General features: G+C 42.3%; 1 protein-coding gene across 1 annotated transcript in view; it reads right to left on the bottom strand.

Annotated features, from left to right (window-relative positions):
* The window catches only part of obscnb (obscurin, cytoskeletal calmodulin and titin-interacting RhoGEF b), an 821,414-nt gene that overhangs the window by 527,197 nt on the left and 272,874 nt on the right, over nt 1-21,343 (bottom strand). The window contains exons 33-34 of the mRNA XM_060825732.1: nt 21,024-21,289; nt 3,480-3,652 (exon numbers count right to left, since the gene is read on the bottom strand). Coding sequence (XP_060681715.1) covers nt 3,480-3,652; nt 21,024-21,289 — 439 coding nt within the window. The remainder of the gene's footprint in view (nt 1-3,479; nt 3,653-21,023; nt 21,290-21,343) is intronic.

Genomic DNA, 21,343 nt, shown 5'->3' with positions numbered 1-21,343 from the left:
GGACTCATATCCAATTCCTAGGAAGACTGTACAGAGGAAGTCGGACAAGCCAGTTACATCACCAAGTTGGACTTACTGCATGGTTATTGGCAGGTACCTTTATCACAGATCGCAGAAGACATTTCTGTGTCTGTAACCCAAATGGACTATATCAATTGAAAGTGATGCCCTTTGGAATGAACAACGCCTCCGCCACATTCCAAAGAGTTGTGGCTGGGTTAACAAACTGTGCAGTCAATTTGGACGATGTAGTGATCTTTATTAAGTCCTGGAAAGATCACATAGTACAGTTGGTAGAACTCTTTGAACGATTATGAGAAGTAAAACTGGTAATAAACAAAACTGAATTCGTGAAAGCAGAGGTGACGTTCTTGGGACATAACATCGGTCATGGAAGGCTGACTCCACGGAATGCAAAAACAAAGACCATCGAGGAATTTCCACAAGCAGCCTCGAAAAAAGCGATGCTTTGATTCTTAGGAGTCAGTGGATTCTATTGGAAGTTTGTTCCAAACTTCAGCAGTGTAGTGGCACCGTTAACTGATTTGCTGAAGAAGAACACAAAGTTTCAGTGGTCAGAAAAATGCCAGAAGGCATTCAATCATTTAAAAGCAATAGTAACCACTGCACGAGGTTTAGCTACACCAAACTTAAGAGTCATCGAGTCATAGAGATGTACAGCACAGAAACAGACCCTTCGGTCCAACTCGTCCATGCGGACCAGCTATCCCAATCCAATCTAGTCTCACCTACCAGTACCTGACCCATATCCCTCCAAACCCTTCCTATTCATATACCCATCCTAATGCCTTTTAAATGTTGTAATTGTACTAGCCTCTACCACTTCCTCTGGCAGCTCAGTCCATACACATATCACCTCTGCAAGAAAAAGTTGTCCCTTAGGTCTCTTTTATATCTAGTATAGATAAGATACATCTATTCAATGCTATATAAAGGTGGGAGGAAGTTAATATGCACCTAGGTTAAAGTAGTCTGTATGTTTTGGTAATGTGTTTAAAGAATAGAAAAAAAATTATGCCATCTTTTCATTATGACAATTCATTTATTTCTTAAGTGGGGAGGTGTTAAAAAGGTGTAGAGGTGTACTGTACCTTTAAGAGAGTTGCAAAGCTAGCAGGACTACCTGACACAGCACAAAGTGTTCTGAACAAGGTAACAATGTAATATTTGATCAAACAGCTAGCCAGACATGAGTTGTTATGAGACAAATACAAATTTCAAATTCGGCCAATCAGTTTATACCGCAGGATACTAAACTCCAATCAACTTTGAATTTAGTACTTAGATAATATTAAAACCAATGAAACAATCTGATATTTTGGGTATAAGTATCAGACATTTTGAACAGTTAGCCAACATGGCAAAGAGAACTGCCAAAAGATCAACAAATGTAGGTTGGTGGTAAGCACTCTCTGAGAGGTACCTGCTTGGAAAAGGAATTTGCACAGAAAAAAAAGTGAAACCGACCTGGAGAGAGAATCTACAGAGGAAAATCCACAGAGAAAACTTGCTGAGCGGTTTTGAAATGAGATTTTTTGTAAAAATCGTAATTGGGATTTTTTTAATTGAACCAGTATTGTTGAGGGGGAGGTAAAAGATAGGTTTAACACAAAATAGTTGTAAATAGTTGTTAGTTAATATTGTCTGTGAGACTTAAAGAATAAAGTTCTTAATTTTTTATTTTAAATACTGATTTTGGGGATAGTTCTTTGCCTCTTGAATTTTAACAGATTACAGCACAGGGTGAATCTTTTGTGTGGCTGGTTTAAATTAGCAGAGGGGTTTACCCAGTGTTGTAACACTTGTCAGCTCACCTAGAGTTCCAGTAGGGATCTGAACACATGTGCTGTTATATATGATTGCAAGTATTGTGAAGGTTTCCACTGCAGGAACCTCTAATGTAATGGTGTCAGGATGTTGTGTACTTATTTAAGTTTGGTTGACTGTCACTCTATGGCCCAATCATGTGATATAATGATGACATCACGGTCATTTTGTGCACAGCTTAGTCTAACCATGTTGCCTGTAAACATCGCCAAAATAAAGCTCCTTTGCTTAACAGTTCAGCCACCTGTTCCTTTTTCGAAATTAAAAAGCCTAAGGTTTTCTTCCCCGCAGATTTTTCTGTAGGTTGGAGGGATTAGTATGGTTCTCACCATGAAACAAAGATTCTCTTTCAAAGGAATAGCAAGAAGCAGACCTCCAGCCTGACCGAACAGGCCTGCAGTGTCACCACTGTGAAGGTCAGCAACCATGCAGTGTGGGGGGGCCAAGAAGACTGAGAAATAAATGGGACAGAGTAGGGCTGGGGTGCTGGGAATGTGAAAGTGGGAGGGGTGATGGTGATAGGTCGGAGCAGAGGGTGGAGCAGGAGGTGGGAAGGAAGATAGATAGGTAGGACCGTTCGAAAGGGTGTTGCCAAGTTGGAGGGTTGAATCTAGGATAAGGTCGGGGGAGGGGAGATGACGAAACTGGTGAAATCGACATTGATCACATGTGGTTGCAGAAGATGAGGTGTTCTTCCTCCAGGCATCAGGTGGCTATAATTTGGGGGTGGAGGAGGCCCAGGATTTGCATGTCCTTGGCGAACTTGGAGGGGGAATTGAAGCGTTCGGCCAGAGGGTGATGGGGTTGTTTAGTACGTGTGTACCAGAGGTGTTCTCTAAGACCTTCCACAAGTTGGCATCCTGTCTCCCCAATGTGGTGGATACCACATCAACAGCAACGGACACAGTAGATGACATGTTTGGAGGTGCAGGAAAATCTCTGTACAATGTTTAAGGATCCTTTGGGGCCTTGGATGGAGGTGATGGGGGAGATGTGGGTGCAGGTTTTATACTTCTTGCACTGGCAAGGGAAGGTGCTGGGAATGGAGGGTGGGTTGGCGGGGAGCATAAATATAACAAGGGAGTCGCAGAGGAAATGGGCTCTGTGGAACACAGATGGGGTTGGGGAGGAAAATATATCTCTGCTGGTGGTGTCTTTTTGTAGATTAGGAAAATGGCGGAGGATGATGCGTTGTGTCTGGAAATTGGTGGGTTGGAAGGAAAGGTCCAGGGGGGTTCTGTCCTTGTTGTAACTGGAGAGGTGGGGTTCAAGGGCGCAGGTGCCGGAAGTGGAGATGATGTGCTGGAGGGCATTGTTGACCATGTGGGAGGGGAAATTTCAGTCCCTGAAGAAGGAGGCCATCTGGGATGTTCCATGGTGGAAATGGTCCTCCTGGGAGCAGATGCAGCAGAGGCGGAGGAATTGGGAGTAAGGGATAGCGTTTCTACAGGAGGCAGGTGGGTGGAGTTTAGTCCAGGTAGCTGTGAGAGTTGTTGGGTTTAAAGTAGATATCTATGTTGAGCTGGTCACCGGAAATGGAGATGGAGAGGTTCAGGAAGGGGAGAGAGGTGTCCGAGATGGTCAAGGTGAACTTGAGGTCAGAGTGGAAGGTGTTGATGAAATTGACGAACTGTTCAATCTCCTCGCGGGAGCACGAGATGGCGCCAATAAAGTAATTGATGTTGAGGAGGAAAAAGTGAGCAGTGGCGCTGGTGTAGCTGCGGAAGCTTGACTGTTCCACATATCCAACGAAGAGGCAGGTATAGCTGGGGCCCCTGCGGGTGCACTTGGCTGCCCCTTTAGTCTGGAGGACGTGGGAGCAGTAGTTGAATTAATTTTAAAATAGTTATGGACAGAAACAAAACTGGTACATGGGTTCAAGTTCTAAAATGGAGCAAAGCGAATTTTCATGGAATTAGACAGGAACTTGCAGGGATTGATTGGAGTGGTTTCTTTGCAGGCAAAGGGATCTCCGGTGAGTGGGAGGCCTTTTAAAGTGAGATAGCTAGAGTTCAATGTCTGTATGTTTCTGTGAGGGTGAAGGGCAAGGTTGACAGGAATAGGGAACCCTGGATGACAAGAGATATTGAGGATATGACCAGAAAAAATGAGGCATAGCTCAGCTGCAAGCAGTTGGGATCAAAGGAATCCCTGGAAGTATGCTGGGTATATAGGAGTTTACTGAAGAAGGAAATCAGGAGGATGATAAGGGGGCACAAGATACCTTTGGCTGAGAAGATTAGGATGAATCTGAAGAGGCTGTTTAAATATATTAAAGGAAAATGAACTAGAGAGAGAATAGGACACCTCAAGTACCAAAATGGACATGTTTGGTTGGAACTACAGGAGATGGGATGAGGTCCTCAATGAATATTTCTCCACTGAGTTTGCTGTGGAGAAAGACATGAAGACTTGGGAAGTTCCTGGTGATATCTTAGGGACAGTCCATATCACAGTAGAAGAGGTGTTGGACGTGCTAGAATGTATTACGGTGAATCAATCGCCTGCTCCTGACCAGGTATATCCAAGAACACTGCAAGAGGCTATAGAAGAAATTACAGAGGCCCTAGCTGATATTTTAGCATTGTCATTAGCCACAGGTGATGTCCTGGAAGACTATAGGCTAGCGAATGTTGTGCACTTATTTAAGAAGGGCTCCAAAGAAAAACCTGGGTACTATAGACCAGTAAGCCTAACATCTGTGATAGACACGTTATTTGAGAAGATTCTGACAGATAAGATGTACATGCATTTGGAAAGATAGGGTTTGATTAAGAGTCGTCAGCATAGCATTGTGCATGGGAGATCATGCCTCACAAATTTGTTAGAATTCTTTGATGACGTGACCAGTAAGGTTGATGAAGGCAGTAGATGTAATCTAAATGGATTTTGTAAGGTCTTTGATAATGGTAGGCTGCTGTGGAAGCTTAAGATCACATGGAATCCAGGGATAGCTGGTAAACTGGATACACAATTGGCTCAATGGTAATAAGTAGAGGGTAATAGTGGAAAGATACTTGTCAGATTGGAGGCCTGTGACTAGTGGAGTGCCGGACGGGTTGTACTGATTTTGGATATAGGTTTGCTTGGTGAGCTGAAAGGTTCATTTCCAGATGTTTTGTTACCCTACTAGGTAACATCTTCAGGGGGCCTCAGGCGAAGCTGAAAATTGCACGGAGGAAGAAGGACACTACTTCGACCGGGACAACACATCCATCCTAGGACAAGCCAAAGACACGTATGAGAATTCCTAGAACATGGCATTCCAACCGGAACTCTATCAACAAACACATCGAATTAGACCCCATCTACCACCACCTGAGAAAAGGAACAGGAAGTGACTTCACCACAGGAAATGACATCACCAACTCCAAAAAAACCCAAACATATAAATAGAAATCAGGAATTTTCAGCTTCGCCTGAGGCCCACTGAAGATGTTACCTAGTAGGGCAACGAAACGTCTGGAAATGAACCTTGCAGCTCAGCGAGCAAACCTACATCCAAAACCTCAACCTGAGCTACAAATCTTCTCAAAACTCGCTAGGGTTATACTGGTCCCATTGCTGTTTGTTATCTATATCAATGATTTGGATGATAATGTACAGGGCATGATTAGTAAGTTTGCAGATGACACTGAAACAGATAGCATCGTGGACAGTGAGAAAGGTTATTAGAAATTGCAGCAGGACCTTGATCAGCTGAGGAAGTGGGCCGAGAAATGGCAAATGGAGTTAATACAGATAAGTGTGAGATCTTGAATTTTGGAAAGTCAAATCAAGTTAGGAATTTCATGGTGAATGGTAGGGCCTTAAGGAGTGTACTGGAACAGAGGGACCTTGGGAGTTCAACAGCACAGTTCTCTGAAAATGGAGTCACAGGTAGACAGGGCACTGAAGAAGACTTTTGGCACACTGGCCTTCATCAGTCGAGACACTGAGTAGAGAAGTTGGGAAGTTATGATGCAGTTCTACAGGACATTGGTGAGGCCACACTTGGATTATTGCATTCAGGTTTGGTCACCTTGCTATAGGAAAGATATTAAACTGGAAAGAGTGCAGCAGAAATTTATGAGGATGTTGCCAGGACTCAACACTCTAAGTTATAGGGAGAGGCTGGATAAGCTAGGACACCCTTCTTTAGAGCATAAAAGACTCAGGGGCAATCTTATTGAAGTGAAAAAAAACATGACAGGCATGGCCAGGGTGAATGTATTCAGTCTTTTTTCCGAGGGTTGGGGAAATGAGGACAAGAGGGCATGAGTTTAAGGTTAAAGGGAAAAGAATAAAAAGGAACCAAAGGAGCAACATTTTTACACAAAGGGTGGTACACATATGGAATGAGCTACTAGTGGAAGTGGTTGTGGTGGGTACATTAACAAGGTTTAATAGGCATTTAGACAAATACATGGATAGGAAAGATTCAGAAGGAGATGGTCCAAATGCAGGAAAAAGGGGCAATTGTGGATGGACACTTTGGTTGGCATGGACAAGTTTGGGCCGAAAGGGCCTTTCTCTATGCTGTAGGGCTCTGTGACTCTAACATCCAGGAAAGAGCAAAGACTGGAGTTTGGATTCCGGAACATCAGAGTACGAGAGCAATAGAAGAGGAAGTACTTGAGTTAATGGGCTCCAAGTGTTGCATCACTGAAGAGACAGTGACGTGTCTACTCAAGAGAAAAAAAAGTCATTGTGTTCACATTCGTACGACTGCCCTTTGAGAATTTAAAGTGCACAAGGATGACATGGGCTGACCCACGCATTGCAACTCCCACTTTTGTGTTTTCCCTGCAGTTTGTGTCAAAGTCGCTCACAGAATGTCTCCTGTAGCCTCAGGAAGCTAACTGAAGACTAAGATTTTTGCACATTAAGGGATACAGGGAGGGATGGGAAAATGCAATTGATGTGAAGTTTCAACATTGAGCTTCTTGAACAATGGAGCAGGCTCAGGGGACCACGTGGCTTAATCCTGTTATTTCTTATAGCATTACCACTATCTAAATGGCATGACAATGTCACAATTTGCAGGCTACAGCTTCGGCCAATTCAACACACCTCCAATTCCAAATGATTCTTGTAATTTTATTCTATGCAGAACATTCACAAAAATCACCAAAGATGCAGCAACAAAGTCTAGGAGAAGCTAATATACAGCCAATTATCCTTTTATATCAGGCCACAATGCACAGGTTATGGCCAGATAAGCAAACACCTCCAGTTGAAGCAACAAATTGCCTGCACTTCATTAAATCTAGTCTACTGTATCCGCTGCTCACAACACAATCTCTTCTATACTGGAGAAACAAAATGCAGACAGGGTGACTGCATTGCAAAGCACCTACATTCTGTCTGTAAAAATGGCCTCAAGCTTCACTTAAACAGACTACCATGTTCCCATGTCAACATTCCTATCTCATGCTGCAGTGCTCCAGTGAAGCTCAATGCAACCAGGATGAACAATACCTCATCCTCTGTTTAGAGACCTTACAGCCTTCAGGACTCAACACCTAATTTAACAATTTCAGAGCATGAACATCTCCTACCATTTCCCTCCCCAACAATCCAGGTCCTGTCATGAAATTCAGCACTGCCAAACTATTTCCCACTACTCATAATTCCCATATCTAACTTCTCCTCTTCTCTGGCTTACTATGAACAATTTCTTCATCTACCTACCACATTTTTGCTTTATCTCTGGGTTCTGACTCCATCTATCCGCTCACTCAGTTTCTCCTTGATCCACATCATCAGAAAAAAATACCACCTTTTCCTACCTGCTTATAGTTCTGATAAAGGGTTATAGAGTCATAGAGTCATAGAGATGTACAACATGGAAACAGACCCTTCAGTCCAACTTGTCTATGCCGACCAGATATCCTAATCCAATCTAGTCCCATCTGCCAGCACCCGGCCATCTCCCTCCAAATCATTTCTATTTGTATACTCATCCAGATGTCTTTTAAATGCTGCAGTTGTACTAGCTTCCACCACATCCTCTGGCAGCTCATTCCATACATGTACCACCCTCTGTGTGAAAACGTTGCCCCTTAGGTCTCTTTTATATCTTTCCCCTCTCACCCTAAACCTATGCCCTCTAGTCCCAGACTCCCCTACCCCACGGAAAAGACTTTGTCTATTTATCCAATCCATGCCTCTCATGATTTTATAAACCTCTATAAGGTCACTCCTCAGCCTCCGACGCTCCAGGGAAAACTGCCCCAGCCTGTTCAGCCTCTCGCTATAACTTAAATCCTCCAACCCTGGCAACATCCTTGTAAATCTTTACGGAACCCTTTCAGGTTTCACAACATCTTTCCGATAGGAAGGAGAACGGAACTGCACGCAATATTCCAACAGTGACCAATGTCCTGTAGAGCCACAATATGACCAATAAAAGAAAGCATACCAAATGCCTTCTTCACAATCCTATCTACCTGTGATTCCACTTTCAAGGAGCTATGAACCTGCACTCCAAGGTCTCTTTGTTCAGCAACACTCCCTGCTAAGATTTGCTTTCTCAAAATGCAGCACCCCTCATTTATCTAAATTAAACTCCATCCGCCATTTCTTAGCCCATTGGCCCATCTGATCAAGATCCTGTTATAATCTGAGTTAACCTTCTTCACTGTCCATATACCTCCAAATTCTGGTGTCATTTGTAAACTTACTACCTGTACCTTTTATGCTGCATCCACATCATTTATATAAAGTTGTGGATCCAGCAGCTATCCTTGTGGCACTCCACTGGTCACAGGCCTCCAGTCTGAAATACAACCTTCCACCATCACACTCTGTCTTCTGCCTTTGGGCCAGTTCTGTATCCAAATGGCTAGTTCTCTCTGTATTCCATGAGATCTAACGTTGCTAACCAGTCTCCCATGGGGAACCTTGTCAAACATCTTACTGAAGTCCATATAGATCACATCTACTGCTCTGCCCTCATCAATCCTCTTTGTTACTTCTTCAAACAATTCTGTCAAGTTTGTGAGACATGATTTCCCATGCACAAAGCCATGTTGACTATCCCTAATCAGTCCTTGCCTTTCCAAATATGTGTACATCCTGTCCCTCAGGATTCCCTCCAACAACTTGTCCACCACCGAGGTCAGGCTCACTGGTCTATAACTCACTGGCTTGTCCCTACCACCTTTCTTAAACAGTGGCACCATGCTAACCAACTTCCAGTATTCCGCCACCTCACCTGTGATAATCGATGATACAAGTATTTCAGTAAGAGGCCCAGAAATCACTTCCCTAGCTTTCCACAGAGTACTAGGGTACACCTGATCAGCATCAAGATTAGAGTGGTGCTGGAAAAGCAACCGAGGAGTAGGAAAATCAATGTTTTGGGCAGGAGCCCTTCATCAGCATTCTCATTCATGATGAAGGGCTCCTGCCCGAAACAGCAATTTTCCTTCTCCTCGGATGCTGCCTGACCTGCTGTGCTTTTCCAGCACCACTCTAATCTTGGCTCTGATCTCCAGCATCTGCAGTCCTCACTTTCACCCACACCTGATTAGCAGCTGGGGTTTTAAGCATTTCAAGGCATCCAGCATTTCCTCCTTTGTAATATGGACATTTTTTCAAGATGTCACCATCTATTTCCCTATATTCTATATCTCCCATGTCCTTTTCCACAGTAAATACTGATGCAAAATACTCATTTAGTATCTCCCCCTTCTCTGCGGCTCCACACAAAGGCCGTCTTGCTGATCTTTGAGGGGCACTATTCTCTCCCTAGTTACCCTTTTGCACTTAATTACTGGACTTGAAACATTAACTCTGCTTTCTCTTCATAAATGCTGTCAGATGCTTTGCATTTGTCCAGCAATTTCTGTTTTTGTTGTTTCAGATCACCAGCATCCACAGTTCTTCATTATATTATCCCATAAGACCGTAAGGTAAAGGAACAGAAGTAGGCCTTCCAGCCCTTTGGGTCTGCTCCACCAGTCAACGTTCATTCCTCAAGACGGGCTTTTGCCTGAAACGTTAACTCTCCTGCTCCTCCGATGCTGCCTGACCTGCTGTGCTTTTCCAGCACCACACTCTTGACTCCAGTCAATCAACCCTATTCTCCTGCGTTCTCCCTGTAACCCTTGGTCCCCTTATTAATCAAGAACCTATCAATCTCTGTTATAAATACACTCAATGACTTCGTCTCCACTGCAATGTGTTCCACAGATTAACCATCCTTTGGCTGAAGTAATTCCTCCTCATCTCAATTCTAAAGTGTCATGCCTTTACTCGGAGGTTGTGTTCTCGGATTTCTATTCAGACCTCTCAGTATTCCGTACATTTCAATTAGATTCTGCCCCCCACCCTAGCTCATTTTTAAGCTCCATCGAATACAGACCCAGAGTCCTCAACTGCTCCTCATATGACAAGCCCTTCATTCCTGGTATCGTTCTTCCTCTAGCCCCAGTCAGCACATCCTTCTTTTGATATAGGGCCCAAGACTACTCAAAATTTTCCAAATGTGGTCTGACCAGAGCTTTATACAGCCTCTGCCTTTATATTCCAGCCCTCTTGAAATGAATGTCATCATATCATTTGCCTTGCTGTCAACTGAAACTGCATGCTAACTTTAAGAGAATCATGAATTAGGACTCCTGAGTCCCTTTGTGCTTCAGTTTCAAAAGCCTTTCTGTACTTAGAAAATAATCCTCACTTCTACTCTAACAAATTGCATAATCTCACACTTTCCCACATTGTATTCTATCTGCCACTTCTTTGCTTACTATCCTGGCCTGTCCAAGACATAGAGATGTACAGCACAGAAACAGGCCCTTCTGTCCATCTCGTCTATGCCAACCAGATGTCCTAACCTAATCTAGTCCCATTTGCCAGCACTTGGCCCATTTCCCTCTAACCCTTTCCTATTCATACACCCATCCAGATACCTTTTAAATGCTGTAATTGTACCAGTGTCCGCCAATGCCTCTGGCAGCTCATTCCATACACATATCACCGTCGGTGTAAAGAAGTTGTCCCTCAGATCCCTTTTAAACTTTTCCTCTATCACCTTAAACCCTCTAGTTTCGACTCCCCCATCTCAGGAAAAGACCTTGTCTATTTATCCTATCCATGCCCCTTATTGATTTTATAAACCTCTGCAATGTCACCCCTTAGCCTCCGACACGCCAAGGAAAACAGCCCGAGTGTAATCAGCCCCGCCTTGTAGCTCAAATCCTCCAACCCTAGCAACATCCTTGTAAATCTTTTCTCAACCTTGTCAAGTTTCTCAACATCCTTCTGATAGGAGAGAGGCCAGGATTGCACACAGTATTCCAAAAGTGGCCTAACCAATGTTCCATACAGCCACAACATGACCTCCCAACTCTTATACACAAGTCCTTCTGCAGCCTCCCCGCTTGCTCAACACAATCTGTCTCACCACCTATTATGTGTTATCTAAAATCTTCCCAAAACAATATGAATATTTGTGGTCCAAACACGGAGTCTTGAAGATTCCATGAGTTACCAGCAGCCTTCCTTTATCCTCAGTCTTTGCCTTCTACTTGTCAGCCAATCCTCTATCTATGCCTGTACCTTGCCCCTAATACCATGGGCTGTTATCTTATTTGGCAGCCTCCTCTGTGCCACCTTGTCAAAGGCCTTCTGGAAATTCAAATAAATAATGCCCGCTGGCTCTCCTTTGTTTGAACTGCTCATGGCCTCCTCAAAGAATCCCTCTGCTTTCATTGTTGCCACACATTTGCATTCAGCTAGGAGACCACAAGATCCAGCCTGCCTTATCCACTCCTTTCCACAATCAACAGTAACACAGTTCCCACTTTAATCTGAAGGAAGCTGATTATCCACTCTTTGCAAAGGATGTTCAACATTGGTGAAATAGATGTTTATCAGAATGAGTGTTGTTCAGCTTTTGTCTGCTACCACCAACAAAGTCAGAGCAAGCATTGAAGTCCCATGGTCAAATTTTTAAGAGTTAGGGTTGAAGTTAAAACGAAGAGCCAAATCTTACCAGAAATCGGTTAAGTGTCATTTTTATGAACTTTCATGGAAGGTTTCTCTCCACATGGCCACAAAATGAGAGAAACTCACTATCTTCTGAAACTCGTTTCAATAACAACGCACCAAACCCACAAGGTGCCCCACCTATCTTATTCCCCCATATGCCATAGGCAGAAGTGCTGGATGTGGCCAGGTTCTCCAAGGATTCTTGATCCTGGCGCCACCACTTTCATCTGTGGGATCCTTGAAGTCCTGTTGAACAGGGGATGCAACTGATCACTACCTATACAATGTGCCCTGACATTGGATGACTGATAGAGATCCAGAGGAGGAAGCAGCAAGCTAGAATCACCAGGTTTCTGTTCTGACTTTTGATGTTGGGAATTTTCAACATCCAGTTTCCTTGCGGTGGGATGTAAGAATGGGAAACTGCATATCAATAAGGCAAGTTGATGTAATAATAAGGATGTCTGAAATAACTCCATAGAGGCCAGGATCCCCTCACCAAGTCACCCTTTATTTACATGTGGAGAGTCACTTACAATGATCTTACTCCCTCAGACCCAGCTCGAGGTCAACAAAATGTCTGACACTCCTGTTTATTATTTTTTTTCTTTTAATTAACCCCCACACTACCGCCTAACTGCGGTAGTGCTTATTTTTCCCCAGCACCCATGGTGTGTGTGTGCAGATGTGAGATACAGAGAGAGACAAAAAGTGCATGAATCTTTGTTCAATTTCCACCACAAGGAAGATAGGAAAATACCCGGGTGGCCAGTGACAAACAGTGCCCTTCACATCAAAGGGCTATGCTGTGTGATCAAACAGTGAAGGGGAGGGCAGGGACTAAGACACTCCTGTTTATATCTGTCAGCCAGGGCTCCCTGATTAGACCAGATCAACAGCCCCAATCATTAACCCATATTCAATTAGGTGCACCTGGCTGAACTCATTACAATCACTAGTGTGTTAATGCATACGTATAGGAATATTGCTGCTCCCAAGATAGAATCTCATCTAACTGTTCAACACTTGATTTAAAAAATGGGACTTCTTGCTCAAGACCCTCTCAACCTTTCTGCCAGTGCCCGCATTATTCAGGGGCTTGGAAGATTCTGCCCTATGACCTCAAAGATAGCAATCTACATGATTCTCAGAGAGCATGACAGGAATGTTTTTGTAATTTTTTTACTGCAAAAATATACATTATTCATAAAAAGGAAATCTTATACACATACAAAGTTAATAAAGTCATTCAGATCTGTACCAGAGAACAAACATTGTGGTTTGGCTTTCTCAATACTTATAATTAATCTATAGGCATTTATCTAAGGCATTGGGAGGATCCAATAAATGAATGGGCCCTCCCATTGTCCTTTGGCAAATAGACCTTACATGGTGGTCCTTCCCCACTGCGCTTTGGTGACAGATGCCCCAAGCTTCAGTGTGTAATCCTGGACCTTGGAATGTGCCAGGCTGTAACACTCAATCAGGGCCAACTCTTTCAACTAGAAAACCCAGCAAGTTTTGGTTAGACCAAGAGCATCTTTCACCAAGTTGATGGACCTCCAGTTGATGTTTGTTTCGGTGTGTCCCCCAGGGAACAGACCATAAAGCGCAGAGTCCTGTGTCACGCAGATGCTAGAGATGAACCTCGACAAAAACCACTATATCATTCTCCCATATGTACATTTTTATGTATGTGACCATGGCTGGCTAAGCCAGCATTTACTGACCATTCCTAATTCAGACTGGAAAACTGTGACCAGTGGAGTGCCACAAGGATCGGTGCTGAGTCCACTACTTTTAATCATTTATGCAAATGATTTGGATGTGAGCATAACAGGTATAGTTAGTAAGTTTGCAGATGACACCAAAATTGGAGGTGTAGTGAACAGTGAAGAATGTTACCTTAGATTACTTACAGTGTGGAAACAGGCCCGTCGGCCCAACAAATCCACACTGACCCTCCAAAGAGCAACCCACCTAGACCCATTCCCCTACATTTACCCCTTCACCTAACACTACAGGCAATTTAGCATGGCCAAATCACCTAACCTGCACATGTTTGAACTGTGGGGGGGAAACCACAGCTCCCGAAGGAAACCCACACAGACACAGTGAGAATGTGCAAACTCCACACAGACAGTTGCCTGAGGCGGGAACTGAACCTGGGTCTCTGGCACTGTGAGGCAGAGTGCTAACCACTGTGCCACCCTTTACATTGAGACCTTGACCAGATGGGCCAATGGGCTGAGAAGTGGCAGATGGAGTTTAATTTAGATAAATGTGAGGTGTTGCCTTTTGGGAAAGCAAATCTTAGCAGGACTTATATACCTAATGGTAAGGTCCTAGGGAATGTTGCTGAACAAAGAGACCTTGGAGTGCAGGTTCATAGCTCTTTGAAAGTGGAGTCGCAGGTAGACAGGATAGTGAAGGACGCCTTTGGTATGCTTTCGTCTATTAGTCAGAGTATTGAGTACAAGAGTTGGGAAGTTATGTTGTGGCTGTCCATGACATTGGTTAGGCCACTTTTGGAATAATGCATGCAATTCTGGTCTCCTTCCTATTGGAAAGATGTTGTGAAACTTGAAAGGGTTCAAAAAAGGTTTACAAAGATGTTGCCGAGGTTGGAGGATTTGAGCTATAGGGAGAAGCTGAATAGGCTAGGGCAGTTTTCCCTGGAGCGTCAGAGGCTGAGGGATGACCTTATAGAGGTTTATAAGATCATAAGGGGCATGAATAGGATAAATAGACAAGGTCTTTTCCCTGGGGTGGGGGAGTCCAGAACTAGAGGGCATAGGTTTAGGGTGAGAGGGGAAAGATATAAAAGAGACCTAAGGGGCAACTTTTCCACGCAGAGGGCGGTACGTGTATGGAATGAGCTGCCAGAGGAAGCGGTGGAGGCTAGCACAACTATAACATTTAAAAGGCATTTGGATGGGTATATGAATAGGAAAGGTTTGGAGGGATATGGGCTGGGTGCTGGCAGGTGGGTCTAGAATGGGTTGGGATATTTGGTTGCCATGTACAAGTTGGACCGAAGGGTCTGTATCCATGCTGTACATCTCTATGACTCTGTGACTCCTAATTGACCAGAAGGCAATTAAGAATCAACCATATTATCACTGGTCTGAAGCTACTTGTAATCCAGAAAAGATGGCAGTTACCTTCGATAAAGGATATTAGTCAGCCGGATGGGTTTTTCTTGATAATCAGCAAAGGTTTCATGGCCATCATTGGACATAATTTCAGATTTTTTATTTGACTCAAATTCAGCTATCTACACAGCAGGATTTAAACCCAGGTCTGCAAAACATTACCTGAATTTCCGGTCAATCTATAATACCTAGGCCATCACCTCTCCAAAGGAGATGGAATTTCAGAAGTCTGAATTCCGCAGAGACAGGTAAATTAGAGAACAACAGTTAGCCATAGAAAACTCAAGCGTAAAGAAAGAAAGAAGAGATAACACCTCGGAGAATGATTCTGAGACCAGTGAGAATTTTAATTGAATTAGAGTATGCTTACAGCTTAAATTTACTCAGGATGGAGTCGAAAGATATTGCTTTTGAAATCTGATTTTATTTTTCAGGTATCTGGAAAAGAAAATGTCATAATGGCTATTTTATCAAGAGCATATATGAAGGAAACTGAGTATTATGTCTCCAATTATGTAAACCATGGTTGCTATGAAATTCATTTTAGGTTGAATGTCAATATAAAACTACTGCTAATACTTTATAAAAAGAGTTTAAAAGAATATTTGATGGGAAAATGAAAATATCTCCCAAACATATATTTTCATTCACTGGGGAATACAGATGTGATGAAATATGCATGACTTATACATGTTGGTCGTACCTTTTATATTTTGGATTTTGAATATCAGCTGGGATTATAATACTGAAAAGATTAAAACAATCATTTTGGTGGATATGTCTTAATTGTTGAAGTTAAAAATCACACACCAGAATATAGTCCAATAGGTTTACTTGGAAGTGCTAGCTTTCAGAGTGCTGCTCCTTCATCAGGTAGCCGTGGAGCAGGACCATAAGACACAGAATTTATAGCAAAAGATTACAGTGTCATGCAACTTCAATTATATATTGAACAAACCTAGATCGCTGTTAAGTCTTTCATCTTTTAGAATGGGTTTCAGTTCATTAATATGTAAATCCCAGAACTTGTTTGAAGTCACATTAAGATAACTTAAGGTTTATTAAAAAGGTGACATCTCAGCTCAGACAATCCATTAAAGGTGTGAGGTTAGAGTCTGTCTGTATCCCAATCTCAAGTCTGATTGGTTCTATTTCCACAGTTGAATTTATAAAATATTACAGACAGTCAATCTATTTAATATTTTACAAATTCCACTTTGGAAATAGAATCAGTCTGACTCAAGATAAGGATAGAGATAGAGTCTAACCTCACACCTTTAATACGCAGTCTGAGCTGAAGAGTCACTTTTTTTTATAAAACCTTAAGTTATTGTGGGAATGTGTCTTATAAGAAGTTTTGTGATTTACATATTAATGAACCGAAACCTGCAACCCATTCTAAAAGATGAAAGACTTGACAGCAATCTAGGTTTGTTCAATATATCGTTTCAGATGCATGACACTGTTATCTTTTGCAATAAAGTCTTATGGTCTCGCTCTACAGCTACCTGATCAAGGAGCAGTGCTCTGAAAGCTAGTGCTTCCAAATAAACCCGTTGGACTATAACCTAGTATTGCGTAATTTTTAACTTTGTCCACCCCAGTCTGACACCAGCTGCTCCACATCATTAATTCTTAAAGACAAAGATGATAAAGTTCGAGATGTTCAGATCCTGTGAGTTTCACTTTCTGTTGCACAAAGTCAGATATCACTAATCATACACAGTTGTTTTTGGGAACCTTACCAGACATTGCTGTTCAGAAAATTATCAATGAACTCATTCAAAAGGTTTTTCATTCAAGAGCAGGTAGATCAGGACACTAGATTCTACACTAGGGGAAAGGATCTCTTCTAGAAACAGGTTGGCTGATCGAGGAAATGGCTTCCTTCAACAGGCTTCTGCCCAACTACTCCAAACAATATTGTGATGAAGGTTCATGATATTATTTTTATTATTTGAAAACTTGGATTTTGAAGTGGACAGAACAATGTATAGCTTAAAGTTTGATTTGTGATTCTATATTGTGTGTTAAGAAGTGGAGACATGGTTCAATCTTAGTTTTAGATCTTGTTCTATAAGTGGTGATGGTTAAACTGAAGGTTGGAATATATGTTTTTTAATGAGCATTTATGACACTGGAGTAGAGTTTGGGGTGAACAGTTAGTGTATCAGAAAACAAGAATAGAAAGAGGGGAAAAAAAATCAGTTGTCCTTAAGCACAGAGAAACAACATAACAGAACTAAGATCTGACAGTCTGTGCAGGTTCAATCTGAACAAAAAGGTGTGGTTGGTTTAACAGTCTTCAAAAGGTCCAGGCTAGGGAAAATATCCTGAGCAGCTTAAAAAAAAACTCCAGAAACAAAACTGTTGAGTGTGTGGAAAATCTACATGTTTGTTCTGAAAGCCTTTAGAAGTCAGTAAGATGAAAGCTGCAAAAATAAATTATATGATGACCCTTTCCTGGGGTTTGAGTATCCACAAGGTTGTTGCTAAGAGTAAAAGTGCTGAAGTTTTATTTTTGATATTGCTAATAAGACTTTTTCAAATATTTATTGTATAATGTAAGATCATTTGCTTGTTTTTTCTCTTGTGTGAAATAAACCTTGATCTTCCTTAATTAAAAGTACACTGGCAGTCTTTTATGAATATGATACGGAGGTGCCAGTGTTGGACTGGGGTGGACAAGGTCAGACAACACCAGGTTATAGTCCAGCAGGTTTATTTGAAATCACAAGCTTTCAGAGCACTACACTTTCATCAGGTGAAGTGAAAAACATACAGGCACAGAATTCAGAGGCAGAGATAAAAAAAATCATAAAAACGGTGTGTGGAGTGTCGAATAATAAGTCTCTGCGGGTGATCAAAACTGTCAGATGAAGTGAATAAAGTATTTACAGCTGAATAGTAAGTGAAGGGGATGACCTATAACCCAATTACTTGAGGCAGAGAGAGAATTACAAAAGTTTAAAAATAAGGTGATGCTGGAGACAAACCAAACAGCTGGAATAACATAATGGGTGTAAGAATTGCATGCCAAGGGTCTAATAAGTAATCCAAAACTGCACAAATTAATTAAGGTAGAGAGATCATTACAAGTTATCGTGGTGATCATGTTAAAACAGGACAGCAAGGAAGATTTTACAAATATAAAACAGTATGGTGGGGTTACATATAGAACAACGTGAACCCAAGATCACTGTTGATGTTGTCTTCATGGGTACAGAACTTGGCTATCAGTTTTGGGTTACCTGTTACTTTAGGGCAGCATGGTGGCTCAGTAGTTAGCACTGCTGCCTCACAGTACTCGGGTCCTGAGTTTGATTCCAGCCTCAGTCAACTGTCTGTGTGGAGTTTGCACATTCTCCCCATGCCTGCGTGGGTTTCCTCTGATTTCGTCCCACACACCAAAGATGTGCTGGTTAGGTGAATTGGCTGTGTTAAATTGCCCACAGTGTTCAGGGATGCGTTGGTTAGGTGCATTAGTCAAGGGTAAATATAGGGTAAGGGGAATGGGTCTGGGTGAGTTACTCTTCGGAGGGTCGGTGTGGACTCAGGGAAAAGACCTTGTCTATTCACCCTAAACCGATGCCCTCATGATTTTATAAACCTCCATAAGGTCACCCCTCAACCTCCGAAGCTCCAGGGATCTAGTCTACTGCATTTGCTGCTCACAATGTGGTCTCCTTGACATTGGGGAAACAAAGCATAGACTGGATAACTGCTTCACAGAACATTTATGTTCTGCCCGCAAAAAAAAGACCATGAGCTTCCAGGTACCTGCCACTTTAACACTCTAGGAGAAAGTGAGGACTGAGGATGCTGGAATCAGAGCTGAAAATGTGCTGCTGGAAAAGCGCAGCAGGTCAGGCAGCATCCAAGGAGCAGGAGAATCGACGTTTCGGGCATGAGCCCTTCTTCAGGAACACTCTACCTTGTTTCCTGGCCAACATCTCTGTCTCAGACTTTTTGCAATGTTCCAGCGAAGCTGGGAAAACCCCACCTCATTTTCCATTTGGGGACCCTGCAACCCTCCGGACTCATATTGAATTCAATACTTCCAAAGCCTGAACTTCCCCATATCCTAGGTCTCTTCCACACACACATTAGGCCTTATTATCATGTAGTCTGCTATTACACACTACCCATTGTTAGCCATTAACAGTCTCCATTATTAGCTATGCACTCTCTTTTGTCTTGGCAAAAGTGAGGACTGCAGGTGCTGGAAAAGCACAGCAGGTCAGGCAGCATCCGAGGAGCAGGAAAATCGACGTTTCGGGCAAAAGCCCTTCATCAGGAATGGACAAGGGCTTTCATTTACTCCTTACCCTATCCCCAGCCCTAGCTTCTGCATGTAAACTGGCATTTTCCTTGCTACCATCAGTTCTGTGGAAGGGTCACTCGATCCAAAATGTTAACTTTGATTTCTCTTCATAGATGCTGCCGGACCAACTGAACTTTTCCAGCAACTTCTGCTTTTGTTTCTGATTTACAGCGTCTGCAGTTCTTTTGGTTTTTATTCAATAAGTGGGGCTGGTTTAGTTTGCAATTATATTCAGCATGGACTCATTGGACCAAGGGGTTGTTTCCATGCTGTATGACACTCTGACTCTAAGTACACATTAGTGCTTTGGGAATTTACCTTAGTTACAATAAAAACAGAAAGGCTCTCCCCCTGACATCATCCCTCTCAATCTCTCAATATCCACATAAGCCCCTTGCCTCCTCAACAAACAACCTCTGTGGCTTCTCCTATCTCCCATGCCAAGGTAGCCCCCACTTCTCATCAACAATCCCCATGAATTTTCTAAGATAGTATGACCACAGTTCAATCTGAAACGTATCTAACAGCTTCTCTTCAACAAGGTGGGATCAAGCATGACTTTTCATGACATATCAACTAATAGATGAAGTAACTAATATTTTGATTCTTATGAATGCATTAGATAACGAGCTCAAATAATTATAATTGACTGTGAGGTAATTTGAAGAAAGTGAGGACTTCAGATGCTGGAGATCAGAGTCAAAACGTGTGGCACAGGAAAATACAGTAGGTCAGGCAGCATTTGAAGAGCAGGATAGTTGATGTTTTGGGCATAAGCCCTTCCTGACGAACAGCTTCTGCCCGAAACGTCAACTCACCTGCTCCTCAGATGCTGCCTGACCTGCTGTGCTTTTCCAGCGCCACATTTTTTGACGATGAGATAACTTGAAGCAACCAAATATTTCTATAATCAAACAAGTTTCGAAAGAGTTTTAAGTTTGTCCTAAGTTCATCTTAGGAGTAATGACAATTCATGCTGCTTTGTCCTGGATAATGTCTAACTTCTGGAGTGTCGTTGGAGCTGCGCCCAGAACTCATGTTTTGTAGATAGTGGATAGGCTTTGGGGTGTCATTCACTGCAGAATTCCAAGTCAATTATATGACTGATCCTGTCAGGCCTTTGGTAAAGTGTAAAGTGGGGGGATTCAGTGATGATCATATCAATGTAAGTCAGGTCAGATGATTTGATTCTCTCTTGTTATAAATGTTCACTGCCTAATACTGGTGTGGGGTGCATGTTAATTGCCATTTATCAGCCAAAGCCCAAATGCTGTCCAGGGCTTGCTCTGAATGGACTTAGGTTATTTATTTATCTGAGGAGTTGCAAATGGTTCTGAATAATCTGATATCATCAGCAAATATCCCACCTCTGACCTTTTCAACAGAGGTAAGGTCACTAATGATGTAGTTTAGGGCTAGGCCAAGGACACCATTCTGAGGAACTCCTGTAGTTATGACCTTGGACAAATATCACTGACCACCAATCATTGAAACCACTTTCCAAGTGGTCACATTAATACCCAATCTTGTATGCTATGGAAGAAGCTACTTGCATACCTCTAATATTGTACTTAAATGTCTTAATTTCCTCTGTCACTGTAAAAAAGACCACAATTCGATAATTGTGGAATATTTTGTCAGACAGGATTTTGCACACCTACAGTTAACTTTCACAGGCATTTCTATAAGAATTTTTTAATTAAACATTTACCTTTCACTGTTAGTGCAGCAGAGGTTTTCTTATCTCCAGCTTCAAAAGTTATATTACCAGAATCTTTCACTGAAAGTTTTTTAACTGTTAAAATGTGATAGCCATCCTCTTGTGTTTTAATTTCGTTCACATCATTGGCATGTAGAGGTGTTTTATCCAGGAACCACTGAACGTTGCTATAATCCGTTGGTGATATTTTGCATTTAAATGTTGCTGATTCACCTTCAAGGGCTTCGACATCTTCAAGGTCTCCAATTATTTGAATTTTTTGACCTGCAATTAGTACAACGAATTGCATACTTCGATCCTTTGTAAGGGCACCAGATG

The sequence above is a fragment of the Hemiscyllium ocellatum genome, chromosome 5, assembly GCF_020745735.1.
Source record: "Hemiscyllium ocellatum isolate sHemOce1 chromosome 5, sHemOce1.pat.X.cur, whole genome shotgun sequence".
Lineage (NCBI taxonomy): Eukaryota > Metazoa > Chordata > Chondrichthyes > Orectolobiformes > Hemiscylliidae > Hemiscyllium > Hemiscyllium ocellatum.
This window is presented reverse-complemented; position numbering and strand designations above follow the sequence as displayed.